The sequence below is a fragment of the Capra hircus genome, chromosome 21 (genome assembly GCF_001704415.2).
Source record: "Capra hircus breed San Clemente chromosome 21, ASM170441v1, whole genome shotgun sequence".
NCBI lineage: Eukaryota > Metazoa > Chordata > Mammalia > Artiodactyla > Bovidae > Capra > Capra hircus.
The window spans coordinates 43,656,101-43,673,661 of NC_030828.1; the positions used below are offsets into that span (position 1 = coordinate 43,656,101).

General features: G+C 43.2%; 1 protein-coding gene across 5 annotated transcripts in view; it reads left to right on the forward strand.

The window, feature by feature from the left end:
* NPAS3 (neuronal PAS domain protein 3) overlaps positions 1-17,561 on the forward strand; it is a 959,897-nt gene that overhangs the window by 914,816 nt on the left and 27,520 nt on the right. For all 5 annotated transcript variants that reach the window (XM_018066431.1, XM_018066432.1, XM_018066433.1 and 2 more), the window contains one exon: positions 17,259-17,452. In XM_018066431.1, the coding sequence (XP_017921920.1) occupies positions 17,259-17,452 (194 nt within the window). The remainder of the gene's footprint in view (positions 1-17,258; positions 17,453-17,561) is intronic.

Genomic DNA, 17,561 nt, shown 5'->3' on the forward strand with positions numbered 1-17,561 from the left:
CCTGGTCTGAGCAGTGTGTGCATAAAGGTACAGAGAAGCTGAACGCAAGGCAGCTTGGGAGATGCATTTGGGGTCTAGGGAGGGAAGTTATGGAAAATGAGGTTATAAACACTCCAACTAAATGGTCCCAAGACTTTCATGAAGCTAAGGGGGCCAAATTTTTTTATTCCAGAATCAAGTTTCTTGAATAGGAAGAGTAATAATTATAATGGTTTATATCTTAATGATGCTGTATGTTTTCACGGTATCTTAGATGCACTGCCTGCCTCATTTGGTTCTTTTAGCACTTCCGTAAGGTAGAGCTGGTAAGGATGCTCGTGCCCATATGATGCGGGGGAATCGGAGCCTTGCTGAGGTTGTGGGGCTGCTCCAAAGTTCCACCACAAGGAGATGAGGGAGACCATGCCACTCCTGGTTTGCCTTCCTCTGTGTGAAAAATAGTCATCTTTGCTTTGCAAGGCAATCACTGCTTTCTACCATCCAGGCGGTTTTCTGTGCCCCAGCCTTTCCCCCTTACTCTCCTGTCTCTGCCCTTCTCTCAATTCCTACACGCCAACAGCAGTCTTGTATCTTCGGCTTTGGCTTATAGTAGCTCTTGGCCTTAGAGGCCAATCAGATCCTACTGGTCCATAAACATTTAGCTAAGGGCTGCCTCCTCCTAAAGCCCCTCCCCACTGTGCCTAGCCAGGACATTCCCTTGCACGCTTTGCATTTCCAGGGATTCTTTAGGGTTGGGCTTATATTTATGTCCCTAAGTCTGTTCCCATAAGGCCTGGCACAATGGTAGCACCTACTAAGGGTTCAAACTGCAAAAGAGCTGCTTAGGGAAGAAGGCGATAAGCTTTCTATTCATGAGTGAAAGTCCTCAGTTGTATCAGACTCTTTGTGACCCCATGGACTATACAGTCCATGGATTCTCTAGGCCAGAATACTGGCGTGGGTAGCCTTTCCATTCTCCAGGGGATCTTCCCAACCCAGGGATTGCACCCAGATCTCCCGCATACCAGGTGGATTCGTTACCAGTGGAGGCACCAGGGAGCCCATTTATTTTCATGTTCTCTTTATTTTCACATTCTCTTTTAAGATTTACCCCTTATCTATAAATTTCTCTCAGTAAAAAAGAAAATTCATTTAAACATTGCCTATTTACATAAAGATGAGGTGCTCAGTGGCCCAGTCATGTCTGACTCTTTGCCACTCCATGGACTGTAGACCACCAGGCTCCTCTGTCCATGAGACTTCCCAGGCAAGAATACTGGAGTGGGTTGCCACTGCCTTCTCCAGGGGACCTTCCCAACCCAGGGATGAAAGCTGCATCTTCTGCGCCTCCTGTACTGGCAGGTGAATTATTTACACTGCACCACCTGGGAAGTGTGGGAGACTTGGGTTCAATCCTTTGGTCAGGAAGATCCCCTAGAGAAGGAAACAGAACCCACTCCAGTATTCTTGCCTGGGAAATCTCATAGACAGAGGAGTCTGGTGGGCTGCAGTCCATGGCGTAGCAAAGAGTTGGACACAACTGAGCAACTAAACAACAATTTATATAAAGAAACTGCTTCCTTTTCTCTGCCTTTTAAGATGCAAAGTAAGTTTGCTTTAATATCCAGTGGTTTGTTTTTTTTTAATCCCTTACTCAGCAGAGAAAGCCCATTCAAACAAAAGGAAGAAACTGACATATTTTGGATTGACAGATGTCAAGGGACACTACCATCTAATTTCCGTGTTGATTAATTTGAAGGTAATTTTCTGGTAACCCAGGCTTCCAAAATGGTATTTTAAGTGGCATGTTGGTAAAAGAAAATTAATTTTTCTGTGTTAAACTTGCCAGCTTTTGAATTAATTGCATGAGCATAGCAATCAATTAATAAATTGTTAAGCAAACAAGGGAAAATCGGTCAATTAAAAATGACAAAATTGATTCCAAGGGTAGATAAACCAAAAAATTGTCATAATACTCATTTCTAAGTTTGGCTGTCCTGCCTCTGTACGATCTGCCTCCCACTTTTTACACAGCATTCAAATTGTTGAAGCTTTATTATAATTTCTTATAAATAAATTACCACCTAAGCCGCCTTTGCTGCTTTAGTGGGATTAAGGAAATCAAATACAAATAGCAGTCCTCTGGTAGCTCAAGGAGAAGGTCACTGCTTTGGGGGAGTGTGCCACCCAGAGTACTCTGCGCAGGTGCTTTTGGAAGGAGAGCCCTGGCCACATAGACAAGTGTTCTCTAAATACTTGCCCGTCTTCTGCCAGGAGTAACCTCTATACATTGTCTTTCTCCTGGTCATAAACTCAGATGTATTCCAGAGATGGGACAAAGCGGGGAGCAGCAGGACTGAGTGACAGTGTTTGCCTTCTTGGCACATTAAATTTGAATCTTCTTAAACACAGTGCCTTCTGTACTTTCCTATATGTCACCAAACGCGGCCTGGGATACCTGGATTCAGTCTCCTGGCCTGGATTAGGAAATTTGTCCCCCTGCTTAAAAAGACAGATGCTTTGGAAGTGATACTTAAAGAAAATAGAAAGGACAGAATTTGTCTTGTGAAAGTATCTGCAGGCTTCATAGGCTTTATATCTTGGAGCACTTTTGTGGTTGTTCACCTGGCCCACTGTGCTTTTCTTTGGTCCTGACTCAATGGTGTGTTTTATCAGAATGTTCCCCCTTTGTCCGCTCAGATGTAGACTAGAAAAACCAGGGATTGGAGCAGGCACATCACTAATTCCTTCAGTTTCCAATAGCATTTATCGTAAAGGATATGTGTGAAATTTCTAGAACTATTTATGTTTTAGCATGTAGAAGATTTCTGAATTCACTCTGAAAAAGCAGCTAAAGACATAAATCTAAACTTCTATGTCTGACTGAATCTTCTCTTGGATGTTGACAATGGCTCAATCTTAACAGAACCAAAACAAAACCCACCCCTCAAAATGTTTTGCCATCCACCAGTCCTTTCCACTCTGGTAAGTGGCACCATCTTCCATCCTGAGCAAAAGCTTAGGAGTATCCTTTGAGTCCACTCTTGACCTCAGACCCCACGTCTAATACATCAGCAAATTCCATCAACTCTACCTTCAAAATCCACAACCCAACTACTTCCCATCATTTCCTCCTGGACCACCATCATCTCCCCAACCAGGACTTCTGTAGGAGCCTCCTATTTGGTCTTCCTGCCTGCACTCAGGCCCCCAGAGCAGCCACTGATAACAGCCAGAGACATTTCCCAGATCTTATCCCTCTCCTCTGTGGGTCCTTTTCATCACTATAACCCCTGATCCAAGAACAGTGCCCAGCAACAGATTCATCTCAGCAAAACTTTGGGGATGAATGAAATCATGGAGTTTGAATGGGGTACTTCAAATGCTGCAGGAGCATTTGGATGTTTGAGAAGCATTATCTGACCAGTTATAGACCAGGAGAAATGTAAGACTCTGCCCTTGAAGATGAGTCACTCATACATCTGCCAGCCCTCTGCTCACCTTATTCCTCCCTTTGCCATTGCTATGGAGCAGAGGATGTTGTGGGTGAGGAGGGTGGCGATGGGGTTATGTCTGCCTAAACCAAGGCACGAATTAAAAAAAAAAAAAAATCAAGTGCTGATTCTGGTTCTTTTAAACAGTTGCATACTTACTTGGCAGTCACGATAGCACAAGTCACTCCTATAATCAAAAGAATCATTACTTGTTTTGCTAAAATCCCAAGGAAATAGCTCAAGATGTGATATTTCAGCACTAATGAGGTTGTGCCTGAAGAAGTGGGATTTTAATTGTGATGGATTTAGAGAATCCACTGCAAAACTGCAGGAGAACAGCATGCTCTTTCCAGTTCCGGGGAAAGTGCATTAATATCCCATGTTTTTGTTTTATTTAGTCTTGGCTGACTGTGTAGAGAATCACCTAAGGTAATGGCAGAGCTAGAGGGACTACATCAAATAGAACCCTATAAAGAAACTTTATTTTCTCCTCCCATGCTATGAAGGGAGGCTGTAGGACTGAGGAATATTTGTCTTGAGTTGCCTTACAAGCTACTAGATTGATTTCCTTTGCTCCTGACAGTTCTGATCCCAACACAACCTCTCTACCACCTTCGATCCTTCAAAGGTTGAAAGTCACCGCTTGAGAACCCTGGCTTGCTAAGCCTTTACACGGCGGCGGGTGGAGGAAGGGGGTTTCTGCAGGATTTTACTTCATGCCGAAGACTGATGCGGGCTGGGTAGGATCGCTTCTGGTGCAAGTTTGCGTATGAGCAGTATTGCTGATTACTTCATTAGAACCCTGTGCGCTTCGAGAGCCATATGCTTTCAAGTTTCTTTAAATGGTATTAGGGAAAAATATCCTCCAGGCATTATTTTTAAAGGGGACTTCAAACGTTCCCCAAGAAGGAAAAAAAAAAGAAAACTATAGCACGTTTGAACTCCAGGGGGTTGCAGGAGAAATCTTACTTAGCAAGACTGTGAAAATGGAGCCATCTTTTCAGTTTCAGGGTAAAATAAGTGTTGGTCACAATCAGGGATAAATTTGAAATGTGGATGGAGAAAGATGCAGAAAATCTCCAAATCCTTGAATCCTTACCATAAAATAGCAAAGAAGATGATGACTTGAGGAAGGAAAAAAAATTCTTTTAATAGTTCTCGTCTTACATTCAATGGTATAAAGAGAATGGAAGACTCTCCCTGTATCCTGCAGAGTGCAAAGGTCCCCAGTTCTTCCCATTCCGTGCCATGTAGGAGACACTTCTAGAATAATTTTCCCCCGTGCTACATGTATCCAAACTTATATTTTAAAGACACGGAAAGCAAGGCTACAGGTAGGAGTAAAGCTGTTCTTTTTGAGTTTCGCTGCAGAGCTCTGCTCCAGAGGTCAAATCAAAGGGACTCTTCTCTAAGTTTTAACCCTCCTTCTCTAAACAGATTCGAACCTGATGTCATTTAATGCATTGATGCCTGGATTTCTTCGGCATCATAGTTGCATTATTACTTATCAAAAGGACTCTTGAGAAATTCCCTCGAATTGATAATTCTAATTTCTTATGTATAACTATTCTGTATTCACTCAGAGGACAGCTGCATTGTATGCTAAACCATGAATCGGAGAAATTGGTCCCTTTGTATGTAGGTTTGTATTAAATTGAGATGCTCTCTTTTTTCCCCTGTTTGTTCCCACACTTGAGTTCCTGGTGTCAGTTTGTATTTGGCTTCTCGAGCATATTAAAGTTTTTCTAGTGCTTATGATGTTCTTGCCAAGAGCACACTTGCAGCAATCTGCACCAGAACAGTCTTTGTGCCAATTACTTCAAAAAGTATTCTTTAAAATGAAAAGAGGGAGGGGGATTTTTTTTTTCAGGGAATTTTTCAGGTTATAGTGTGGTGGTTTCAATTTTAATTTTTTAGTCAGTCTTCCTGAAATGGTGACTGATCAGCTCCGGGCTGTGTGCGTCTTTGGGTTGTTTTCTCTCTTTTTTTAAAAAAGCCTTTCTACAAAATGGAAGTTCTGGTAAAGACGTACGCTTAACAGGGATAATCAGTAGGATGGAGGAAACTGCTGATACCACACCCTCATCTATTTAAACAGCTCTGGAAAGGAAACTGCTAGAAGCTTGTTAAAGAGTTTCCAAATGTGTGACTGTAAATGACTATCTCTAATCATGGCTGAATAAACCAAACGCAGCAAATGAGCTAGTGACACGCACAAAAGTCATATGAGCATTCTGAACTGCATATGCTGAATGGATAATAACCCATGTCAGTGCCATGGGGTCCTTTGAAGGTTAAAATCCGAAGTTTTCATCAAGTTATTTATATAGAGATAGACACATATTTGGAAAAACAAAAGAGGAAAAGTGGGCAGAACGTTCCCCCAGAAACGCACTGCTGAACAGGAGAGGGGCCCTGGGTGAGAGATGAGGGGGCTTCTCTTTTCTTCCTGTGTCTGCCCCTCACTGGCTGTGCATCCTTGGGCAAGACATTTCACCTCACTGAGCCTCAGTCTCCATGACTTTAAGGTGGGCGGATGCACGAGGTAGTCTGCAAGGCACTCCCCTAGCCCCAGCGCACTGTCTCTCTGGGGGGCCACACAAAGAAGGTTTGGCAGGGAGTGGATTCATTCACTCCACAAAGCAAGACGTTTTGAGAGGCCTGTCATTCCTAGAAATTGCTCTCATTAAGGATGAGATATAGGGCTGAATGAAGCAGCCTTATAAAATATCAGCTATAGCAGACGGAGGGCAGGTTGAGAAACATTTCAGAAAATGTCCTTTCCTAATCAATGCCTAACACGTAACATCCAGGCCTCAAGAATGGAACCAAGATAATACAGATGGGAAGTTATAGAGGTTTAGGGCTTTGATGATGGCTCAAAGCTTCATGTTTAAACATGCCAGATTGAACAGACACCACAGCAAGGAAGGGTCTCAGACCCCATGTAGTTAAGCCCACTCTCTTTCCCAGTGAGGAAACGGACGCAGAGAAAGGAGCGCCTCGCTGCAAACACAGAACTGAACACTGCCTGAGTGTGCCAATAAAAGTGAGGCACCTTGGCTCCTACTGGGCATTCTTTGTTTCTTGCACCTATTTGGGTCTAAAGTGCCTAGCTTAAGAGAATTCCTTGTTCTTGCATTCCTGAAGAGTTCATGTTCCCTACAACAGCCTCCTAGGAAGGGATCACTTTTAAGTTTGATCTGTAAGGAGTTTCATGTCTAAATTTGGGTAATGTCCGGACTTTCATTGTTCCACTGTATTTAGGACCGCTCTGTTTGCATTCAGTTTTTTGTTTTTTTTTTTTAATTATCAGAAATTCAAGTCCTTGTGTGTGTGTGTTTTCCCTTTAAGAGGAATGGCTGCTTTAAAAAAAATGTTTCAGCTCCTGAGACAGCAGAGTTGCCCTTCCACAAGGACCAGTCTACCCATCTACGTGGGTAATTGTCTTTAATTCTGTATCCTCTGCCACTGAGGAAGAGGGGAGGAGCTGACTCCCATATCTTGGAGCTCTTCTTCTGAAGGCTTTTTCCTCTTAACAAAATGTAACCATTTACTCTGCAGCCCTTCAGGCCAGGTGGAGGGGACAGAGTGCTAAGTCGCTTCAGTCGCGTCCGAATCTGTGCAACCCTAAGGAGTGTAGCCCGCCAGGCTTCTCTGTCCATGGGATTTTCCAGGCAAGAATATTGGAAGGGGCTGCCGTGCCCTCCTCCAGGGCATCTCCCCTACCCAGAGACCGGATGCCTCTCATGTCTCCTGCATCGGCAGGCTGGCTGTTTACCACCAGTGCCACCTGGGAAGCCCGGAGACAGAGAAGAGCTGCCTTGACCTTTCTCAGGAGAGCAGAGAGCTCTCTAGAGCTACTATCTTCACACAGACAAGCACTCAGCAAGGTCCACAGCTGTCTCTGGCCATTTGTCGCAGATTAGAGCGGGTATAAATTCCGTTAGCCAATAGAAGCAAAGGTGTGCGAGACTAACTTAGAACAAGACGTGTCACTAAACTCAAGAAATTGACGCAAAACATGCCTTCCACAAAGATGAATGGAGCAAGAACAGAAAACAGAGAATATCTGAATTATCTGTTTCCTAATAGGAGCTCCTGAGTGCTCAAGAAAAGAAAGAGTATGATACAGTGTTTCCACAGCACCTATAGGTGAAGGATCACTTGGCATAAGACTAATTCTGAGTCTCTTTCTTTTTTCTCTCTTTAATGCTGTTGGAAATACAATTGCAGTCAGTTACACTGAGGAGCACTGCCTCTCTACCCTCAAGTCAGCGACATTAAGCCATAGGGGCCTCCAGGGGCCGTGAGGGGCAATATCCCTCCTCCACGTCAAGTGACAGAGGACTAAAAATTCTGCCCTCCACAGAGGTAGTGTTCCTCTGTCCTTCTCTAGGAGACTTTAATACAGTAACTGAATGAAATGAAATTTGATCAGATGTGTGTAGTTCAGCCTTCTTGCTTTGCCCCTTAACAATTTATAAAGGTGTTTCTACCCATGGTCCTGTTTGATTAAATGATATTTGAAGTGTTCCACTCTCTGAGAAAATGTGGTTTATAGCCTTGGCATACATTTACATAATCTCGTTAAGGAAATCTCTTCAGCTTAGTTAAACTATCCCCAAAAAAAAAAAAAAAAATCTTATCTCTGGTAGAAGAAAGACTGTTTTCTCCGAAAGGAATAGGAAACAAATATGGAGTCTGACCACATTTTGAGACTCTAAGGCTCTAATTGTAGTTACATTTTTTATGTTATATATTTGAAGCTTGTTAACAGAGATGGATGAGAAGTAATTGCTGTGTTTGGAGGATACAGTCATGTAAGAAAAGAATGCTGTGGCTAATGTTTTTTAAATGTGGATTTTAAAAATAATTTTTTATGTGTTGCCTTGGAAAATGTTTATACATTAAAAAAAAAAAAACTGAGGGTGATAAATTACCACCAATCTCTCAAGCTCCCCACTGGAGCCATCAAATTAAGGGTTAACCTCCCAGGATTCCCCTGAATTAATCAGGAGCTAAGCCAGGGGCAGGCTGGGCTAGGGAGAAGGGACTGGCAGAGCTCCACCTCTCCGGAGACGTGTGGGGTACAATATTGCAGCCCACAAGTAAAGGAGCCTTGGCAAGGCTCCCAGCGCCTCCCTCAGGCAGCCCTGTGCACAGAAAACACGCCCCAATCCCACATCAGCCCAGGGTTTCTGCTTATCAAGAGCTGATCCTCCACTTCCAGGGAACCAAGACAAGGGGTTGTGTTTACAGAGTAGGGGGGTTTTGGGCCTTGATTTAACGGTACATGTACATGTTTCTTTGCTCATTTAGGAAGCAGTCTGTGATAAGCCACTGGGTCATCTTCCTAAGATGTCTAGATCCGTTCAGCTCTAGAAAAAGATGATGCTGCAGCTAGACAGACCCAAGAGTGGTAGTTTAGTCACTAAGTCATGTCCCAATTCTTGCGACCCCAGAGACTATGGCCCGCCAAGCCCCTCTGTCCATGGGATCCTCTAGGCAATATTACTTGAGTGGGTTGCCATTTCCTTCTCCAGGGGATTTTCCCAGCCCAGGGACTGAACCCAGGTCTCCTGCACTGCAGGCAGATTCTTTACTGGCTGAGCCACCAGGGAAGCCCCACTTTGTGACCCAATGGCCTACCCTTAAAACAAAACTGAAAGAATGGCTATGCTAACCACTGGCATAAAAGCCCTTGGAATGCTGGGTGGCACGGAGATTTCCAGGTTCCTTTCCAGCTTGAAAGAATCCAGAGTTTGGGGCACAGGACTTTGGAATCCCTATTATTTGTGTGTGTGTTATTTTTTTAATTGGAATATAATTGCTTTACAATGTCATGTTAGTTTCTGCTGTACAACAAGGTGGACCAGCCGTGTATGTGCATATATCCTCTCCCTCCCACATACCACAGGTTCCCACTAGCTATCTGTTTTACACATGGTGTATATTTGTGTCAAACCTAATCTCCCAGTTATCCCACCCTCCCTGCCTTCATGTACATGTCTGTTCTGTACACCTGCATCTGTATTCCTGCCCTGGATCTAGCTCGCCAAGTGATTCTCGTACATGCTCAGATTTAAAAACCACTAACCCTAGAGGGTTTGGGGTTTTAAATAAATCCCTGATATCAGCATTAGGTGTTGTGGGCTTTCTAATTAAAGTGCAAAATATGTTTCCCCCGTGTGCTTGGCTCATTTAGTTATTTGTGTATAGGACAGAGGAAGTTGACTTCAGCTGCAAGAGGAAGAATGCCCCCTTCCTCATGTTTATGCATCATGAGTCTTTGCTTTCAGGACCTTAAGATCTCAGTGAAAACAGAGAAATTATCCCCTGGCTCCCTTCCTTCCTCTGCCTACCAGAGTCGGGAATGCCCTTATCTACAGCTCTAGGTTTGTCCACTTCTGCATCCCACCCTTGGTGAATCTTTTCAGCCATCAGACCAACCATCAACTGGTTGTACTCAAATTACATTCCCCTTCCTGCTCATCTCTTTAACAGTCAAACCAAATGGAGTCCCTGGGAATTCACACTTTCTCATTGTTGTCCTTCTACCTGAGAGAACTGCTGGGGTTCCTCTTCCTTAACTTTGCCCTGAATACTTCCCTTGTACCCAGCCTCCCCTCCTTTCTTCTCCACCACCACAGCTGCCCTTAAGTTGAGCCCATCTAAAACTCTCTCCAGTTCTTGCTAGTCCTCTAGCCTTAAGTGCTAAATCCTACCCAAGCCTGAAGACCCTTGCTCTTAAGGAAATTCTTAGGGACAAACTTTCAGAAAGGCTCCTGCCAGCCACGTGGTTCCTGAATTGATCAGCACCTCTAGACCTAGTTGATGATGACATTCCACGTCCACCTCTCCTCTGCTGCATCTCCTTTGGCCCTGGAAGAGGCATGCATCTTTACCTGCTCCCGCCAAGACCCAATTTCCCCCTGGACCTCTCCCCTCACCCTCAGTCTCACCTCTGCCTTGAGAAGTCAGCTTGTCCCTCTTCTGTCCTTTCTTATCCCCCATTGCTTAAGTTTCATTGTGAATTATGATGAACATTCCTAGAAGCCAGTCAGTTTCTAGAAATAAAATCTGAGATGCTGGAAAGGGAAGGGAACTAACACTGCTTGCTGTTCTCCTGCCCCTCACAAAGCCCAAAGGCACTTCCTTCAGCTGCGAGCCCTCTTCTCCTTAGTGTCTGCCTCTATGGACAAGTTCCTGGTCTCAGATGAATTGGTTTTTGTTTCTCAGGCCTTGTGCAAAGACTTAGGTTTCAGGAGTCAGAGAGACAGGGACAGAGAGACCTGTTAGGGTAGTTTCTCCATCCGATGATAATGCTCTAAATTCAGGAAATCCCACTCCCTAAAAATTTGCATGAAGTAATTTACATGAGGTTGATATTCTCCTGCTGGTTTAGATTAAGTTGTTAGGCTGTAGGCTAGATGTTTAGATTCAGAAGACCCAGCTAAGCCCTTATCTTTCAGCAGGTTGTGGGCCACCAGAGCCCCCATCACTTAAAAATAATTAGCTAACTCTCCCACCAGAGCTAGTGATTTGATGATCTGTATGCTGAACCAGACCTTTACAGGGGAATAAAAGAAAAAAGACCAGAGCGCCAGAAGGAAGCTTAATTTTTAAGGTAAATTTGGATTCCTTTAAAGGACAAGTAAAAAAAAAAAATCTCTGAAGCTGCTCTAAACCTAGGGAATCATAGTTTTTTTTCCTGCCTGCAGCTTCTTGGTTCCTCCCTGTGCCTAGCCTTATTCTGTACTTTACATTATATGTGGAAAATAATGCACATAATACTTAGCACTTCCTTTTGATAAAGAAAATGTTTCATAGGACTAGTAGTGAGATTTATTCCTAAAAGAATGGAGAATAGCTTCCAGATGTATTTTCCCGTCACGGACTTTCTTTCCTTAAGTATTGACAGAGGGGAGGTTTTATCAAGGTCTTTGTGATGGGCTTGTTTATAATGAGAAGATATTAGTGGAGCGCATCTAAGTGTTTATCACCAACAGATGACAGAAAGGAGCATATGGCAGGAAGAGAAATATATATTTGTCCAAGAATCATGGCTTGTTAACACTCCCACATTCGTCCTAAACTCCGTGATCATGTACTCTCTACACGGCGCACACTCACTTGTTGTGTCCAAGAAGAAAACTAAAAGTCAGACGCTGATTTCTTCAATGTGGAACTGTCAAATGGTGCTAATTTGGACACTTTTATCAAAGATGGTGGGATTTCCACTCAGAAATCCTGTGCTTACTGCGCCACTGTTGCTGGTGTCTGGGCAGTGCTGTGTAAGGGGTTTAGAAAAATATGGGCTTTAGCATTTTTGCACAGCTCTTTATGATAAAACAAGAACAATGAAAGGAAATGTGAGAACTGAGCTCTTACATAAAATTGAGCTCGGGGTCCAAGAATCTTTTCACTCAGAAATCTCTTTTGAAGAATGTCTGTAGATTAAAGACCAGACCGAGACAAACCTGTAGGACACGGAGGCAATTTTTACCTGGCGTTGGCCAACACCAAAGCACCGTTCCAACTCGGATACGACCCCTAAACCTCTAGTGATTAATTCTTGTAAACTCTGCATTGATTAGCTTGCAGCTGTCCTTGGAAGCTCCTGCCCTCACCACGGAGCTGTCAGGGGAGTGGCAGGCAGGGTAACAGCACAGTGACAGCCCCTCTACGGAGCAGTAGGTCATAGAATTCTGTAGAACTTAGGCGGAACCCTAGGTGTCAGCACCTGACTCTTACCTTCCCTTTTATATCTGAGGAAACGCTGCCCTGCTCAAGCTAGAAGACGCGCCCAAAGTCACCCGAACCAGAACGGAGATCAATTGTTCTGTTTCCCAATTCCATGTTATTTCTAAGCCACAGTATTCCTTTCACTTTAAAATGACTATTTTTATGGTTTCACGGTTCTTGAAATCATATTAGTATTTAGGTTTATCTACTTACTTGTATACAAGATCATTTCTCATTCACCTGCTTAATGGTACAAAAAAGCCATCCCATTCTTTGGGATGTTACCACGGGGCCTGGTGACCATGTGGCAAGCTTGGCATTTATGTCCGAACGGAATTGTGGGTGGAGAAAAAGGGGGCTTAGAGTTTTCAGAAATGGTCACCTTTTAAGCAAAAGTAATCATTACAGAGTACAAGAAATTCAATTTAGAGAAGTTCAGTTGCTTTAGGCTTCAGATACTCAAAGGGCTGGCATGGTGGAGGGATGCCTTTGGTGTTCTTCTCTTATCGTTTTCTCTGTTGGTAATTCCATTGAATTGCTTGGTTTTAAGTATCACCTCCAGTCAAAAAAAAAAAAAACCCAAAGTGAAGCACAAACCAACCAACCAACCAAGTCTTCAACCATACCTTCATCGCTCATCTCGTAAGCACTCAACCCCTTTTTCCAACAATCAAAGGACACTTTCCCCAGCATCTCCCCAGCCTGCTCAAAGACTAAGGGTCCACAGGGAAATCTTTTTCATCCCTTTGCCAGCAATTCCTGCATTCCCAGTCACCATTTAGTCTACCATCATCTTCTACGACACAGGCTCAAAATCACCATGCCCCTCCCCAGGTCCCACTGCCAACTTCTACTGCTTGTACCTAGTATTTGCCCCATCTCCGTCTCTTCGCCTAACCCTCGTTGGAATGCTCCTGGCTCCCTGGGTGTCTCCAATAGGTTATCTTTTGTATTTGTTTCTATTGTACTTTATATTCCAGCCCTTTTCTCTATCTGGAACACCTTTTCCCATTCTATGATTATATCTTATGGCAGTTTTAATTTAGTGCCAGTTTCATGTAGCCTTCCAGATCCATTCAGTCAAAACTATTTTCTGCCTACCCTGACATCCCAAAGATTTCATTCTATACCTTTCCTTTGGTACAATTTTTATTTAAGAAGATTTTTTTTTTTTTTAGCATATACTGTGTATCAGGCATATACCCAGGCACTTTGTATACATTTCTACTTAATCCTCTCAGCAGCCCTATATCCCAGAGGTCCATATTTTACTGGTGTTGGATACAGCTTGGACGTGGGGACTCCACTCCCTGAATGATTTCAATGTGTAGTAAGGTTGAGAACCACTGGTAGAAGTCCAAACACTTTAGCCAGACACTATCCTGTAGTAGATTTCACCTTTGATGTTCTAAAAGACACATGTTGAACCCCAGCCCAGTCCTACCTAATTAGAATCTCTAGGGCAGGGAGCCTCGGAATCCATGCTTTAACAACACTGCACAGGAGATTCTGTCATATAACCAGAATGGAGAAACCACTTGAGCAGACCCTGTGTCATCTCCCAGTCTTAATATATTAAGAGTAATTGTTTGTGTCCTCTCACTGTGTAGTCTGTAAACTCTTGAGAACTGGTTTACATTTGAGCCACCTTGGTCTTCTCTCCGGTACCTATCAGGACTCCTTGCATATGTTTTAGAAACTAAAAAACCAAAAGAGTGCCCTTTGATGACCTCATTAAGAAAACGAAAGACATCTTTACAGAGTACTTATTCTCTGTACTACATTTTAAATCCCTAATATGCTGACCTGGAAATTAAGCAAGTCATTTCAATTCCCTGAGCATCACAGTTGCATGACTACGCAGTGCCAGAGCTAGGATATGAACCCAGATCTTCTGATAATACTTTTTATCCAGCCTCAGGCCTTCAAAGCAGCTACAAGGTAAAACAAACAAACAAACTGTTTGGATACATGTTCTCTGCCATGTTTCTAAAATCTGAACATAACTTCTCACAATGGGAGGGGAAAAACCCCCCAATTGTTGGCCTTATGAAATGGATTTGGGGGAAATACCATAATTTAAACCCCCAAATTAATTACAGGACCTAACATATCTTTTCTTCTCTTCAGCCTCACTCTCCCCCACCCCCCAGATGTACATACACTCCGACAAACACACTCTGATGTTCTTTGGCATTTCTTGACAACTGCTTTGTTTATTGCATTGGCGATTTTCTTAGGTTTCTTTTCCCTTCTTAGTTTGTATAGTTTCTCAGACTTTTCAAATAATTTGGGCTTCTGCCATATATGAAATCATTTCAAAGGTTCATATACAGTTTAGTTAAGGCAGTAAATTGGCATCTGGTATAAACTTCTGATGTTTTGGTTCAATATGAATATGCACTTAAAACGTATAAAAGCATAACAAAGTTGAAATGACGCTCAAACACAACCTGCTGCTGACAAGTACCCAGTCGTGTCCAACTCTTTGCAACACCTTGGTCTGCAGCCCGCCAGGCTCCTCCATCCATGGGATTTCCCAGGCAAGAATACTGGAGTTGGTTGCCATTTCCTTCTCCAGGGACAAACACAACCTGGAAACATGGATTCTAGGCTCTCTTTGCCATTTCCAAGCCCGATGATTCTGGTTAGGGGAGGAATGTTACAGAGCCACTTTCCTCACTTAAAAAATGAAAAGGAGAATGACCTAAAATAGACTCTCCCAATTTTCCTCCCAAATACAAAATGGCATGATCCTTATTATTTATTTGGCCTGTGGTCAAGATCAAATGTATAATCAGTCCTTACCCTTATCATTTTTAAGGGCAAACAGAACTATAATGAACATGTTTATACTTCTTTACAATTTAGAAAGTGTTTGCCACAACTGCCTCCTTTGGCTTTCATGACATAACTACAGAATAGTCATTATTATCCCCATTTCACAGAAAAGAAAGAGCTGCAGTGAGGTAGAGTGGCTTTCTCCAGGAGAACAAAATCAGGAGATGGCAAATCTAGGTCCCTGCCCAGCCCAAATTTTGACCCCTTTCAACAGCTCAGTGGCCTTGGGCAAAGCTGGAGATCAGAGGCTGGTGGCTCTGACACGCACACAGCTCCCCAGTAGCCTGCCTGGCTTCCTCAAATGTCTGCTACCCCAGATGCCTTTAAATTGCTTTGGAAGAGAATACCAAGTGGGGATTTATTTAACATATCATTTCTGGGTGTGAGTTTTCCTGAGCATTTATAGATCTGTGTTTTTCCAAGAAGCTGAGTGTTCCTGATAAAACAAGACAGATAATGATAAATGAGCATCTATGTAAGCCTAGCTGGGAGGAGGACCAGGGACTGTTAACACCCCTCCTGTGAAGCTAATCCCATTTCTTTTAGCTATTTCTTTATTAGTTAATGAGGTCTTGCAAAAATATGTGTCTGTGATGATGTTTTAGCATCCTTGCCTCTAGGAACATTTTCAAATATTCATAAAGTAGCTTGTCTGACCAAAGCTGAAAGCAAAGGTGCATTAAGCATGAATTTAGTCAACTTCAATGTGGGTGGTCAAAAAGCTGCTCCTAAAATAACCTAAATAATCCTCCTCGTTGGTTTCCAGATCCACAGCTCTGGGCTCAAACATGAAGGAGGAAAGGGAAGAGGTATCATTTAGAACAGCCAGGACTCCGAAGGGCGGCCCCATAAGCTTTGATCCTGCTTCCTGACTGACAGCAGTATGGCTTTGCTTTTGGAAGACTGAATAACTTAAAAACACAATGAAAAAGGAATTACCAGCCAAGCCCCTAGGAAGGAGAGCAGATGCTAGTTCTTATCGCTCCAGGGAGGTCAGGGACTCACTTCCCACTTCAGTTTCTTCCGACAAGGAGGGAAAAGGAGATTCTCAAAAGGTGTCTCTGGTGCTCAGGGGTGCATTTGGAGCGGCAAACCAAACACAGAAACTCGACCAGCTACAAAACTGAGCTCCAAGGTACAGGGAATGGTGGCAACTACTTCTACAACCTGGTTTGGAGGGTACCCCACGCTGTCACAGGGCACGAGGAACCCAACTAGGGTACACACACACATATACACACGTGCCTTCTGTCACCCAGAAGCAGCGCCACACAAATCCTCACTCTTTCCATCTTTCTATGATTTCATTTTCCCAAAACATTATTTAAGGAAACTCACATTGTGACTCATCTCCTATGTTCAATTCATAAACAAAGGAATTTTTTCTAAAGATGGCTTTATAAAAACATATCATTGAAAATAATGTGAAGATGATGAACCAACTTTGTTTAGATCTGGGTGGGTGGCCAGGACTATCCGTGGCATAGTTTGGCTAAGAAACCAAAAATCCCTCCGGTTTCTGAGCAAGTACTTCGGACTGTCACCAAAATGGTGCAAGCCTTCCTGATCTACTGTGGTAAGAGCTCAAGGAACAAATCATACGCTGAGGTCCTCTGACCTTTGATCTGAGAGGGCATTGTGATAAAGCATGGTGTTACATGTACAGGTAACTCAGCACTGTCTAACATGGAAAGTATGCTCAAAAGGACACATTCATGTCATTGTCACTGAATATCTTAATCACTGGAGTCTTTGGCTTTTTTGAGAATGAAGGAAAGCTCTGAGCCACACCTCTGAAAAGAGACGTCCATGGAATCCCGTTCAGTAGAAATATGGAGAAGGACAGATATCATCCACTAGTAAGGGATGAAAATGCAAACATTTCTTTTTGCAGCTCAGGGCTCACTTTGTCCTTTTATCTGGTTGTGAACTTCCTCTAAACCTGAAAAAAAAAATGTCTTGAAAAATAGTAACAGCACAGTAATAATGCTGCCCAGAGAAATGCTCAGAGTATAAGACTATTTCTCTTTTGTCTCTTGCCTTGAGGACACTGAGGGCATTTTGAAAGCCCTTATGATTACACCAGATTCAAGCTAACATTCATTATCCAGACGCGATTCTGCATTTCTCAAAAGAAGTACTGTTACAGCCCGGATGTAAATTTGACTGTGTCCTGTACTTAATGTTCTATTCCAGGTGATTCACATAACGGGCCGGCTACGACTGAGGGTGTCACTGTCCCACGGGAGGACCGTCCCCAGCCAAATCATGGGTCTCGTGGTTGTGGCTCATGCCCTGCCTCCCCCTACGATCAATGAAGTCAGAATTGACTGCCATATGTTCGTCACTCGAGTAAATATGGACCTCAATATCATTTACTGTGAAAATAGGTACTTCGTTTTTGTTTTCATTTGCCCTGTTGTATGTTGCACATTGGTAAGGGCCGGTGTTTTCAGCAGTCTGAAGGATTTTACTCTCCCAATGAGGCTCATTATAAAT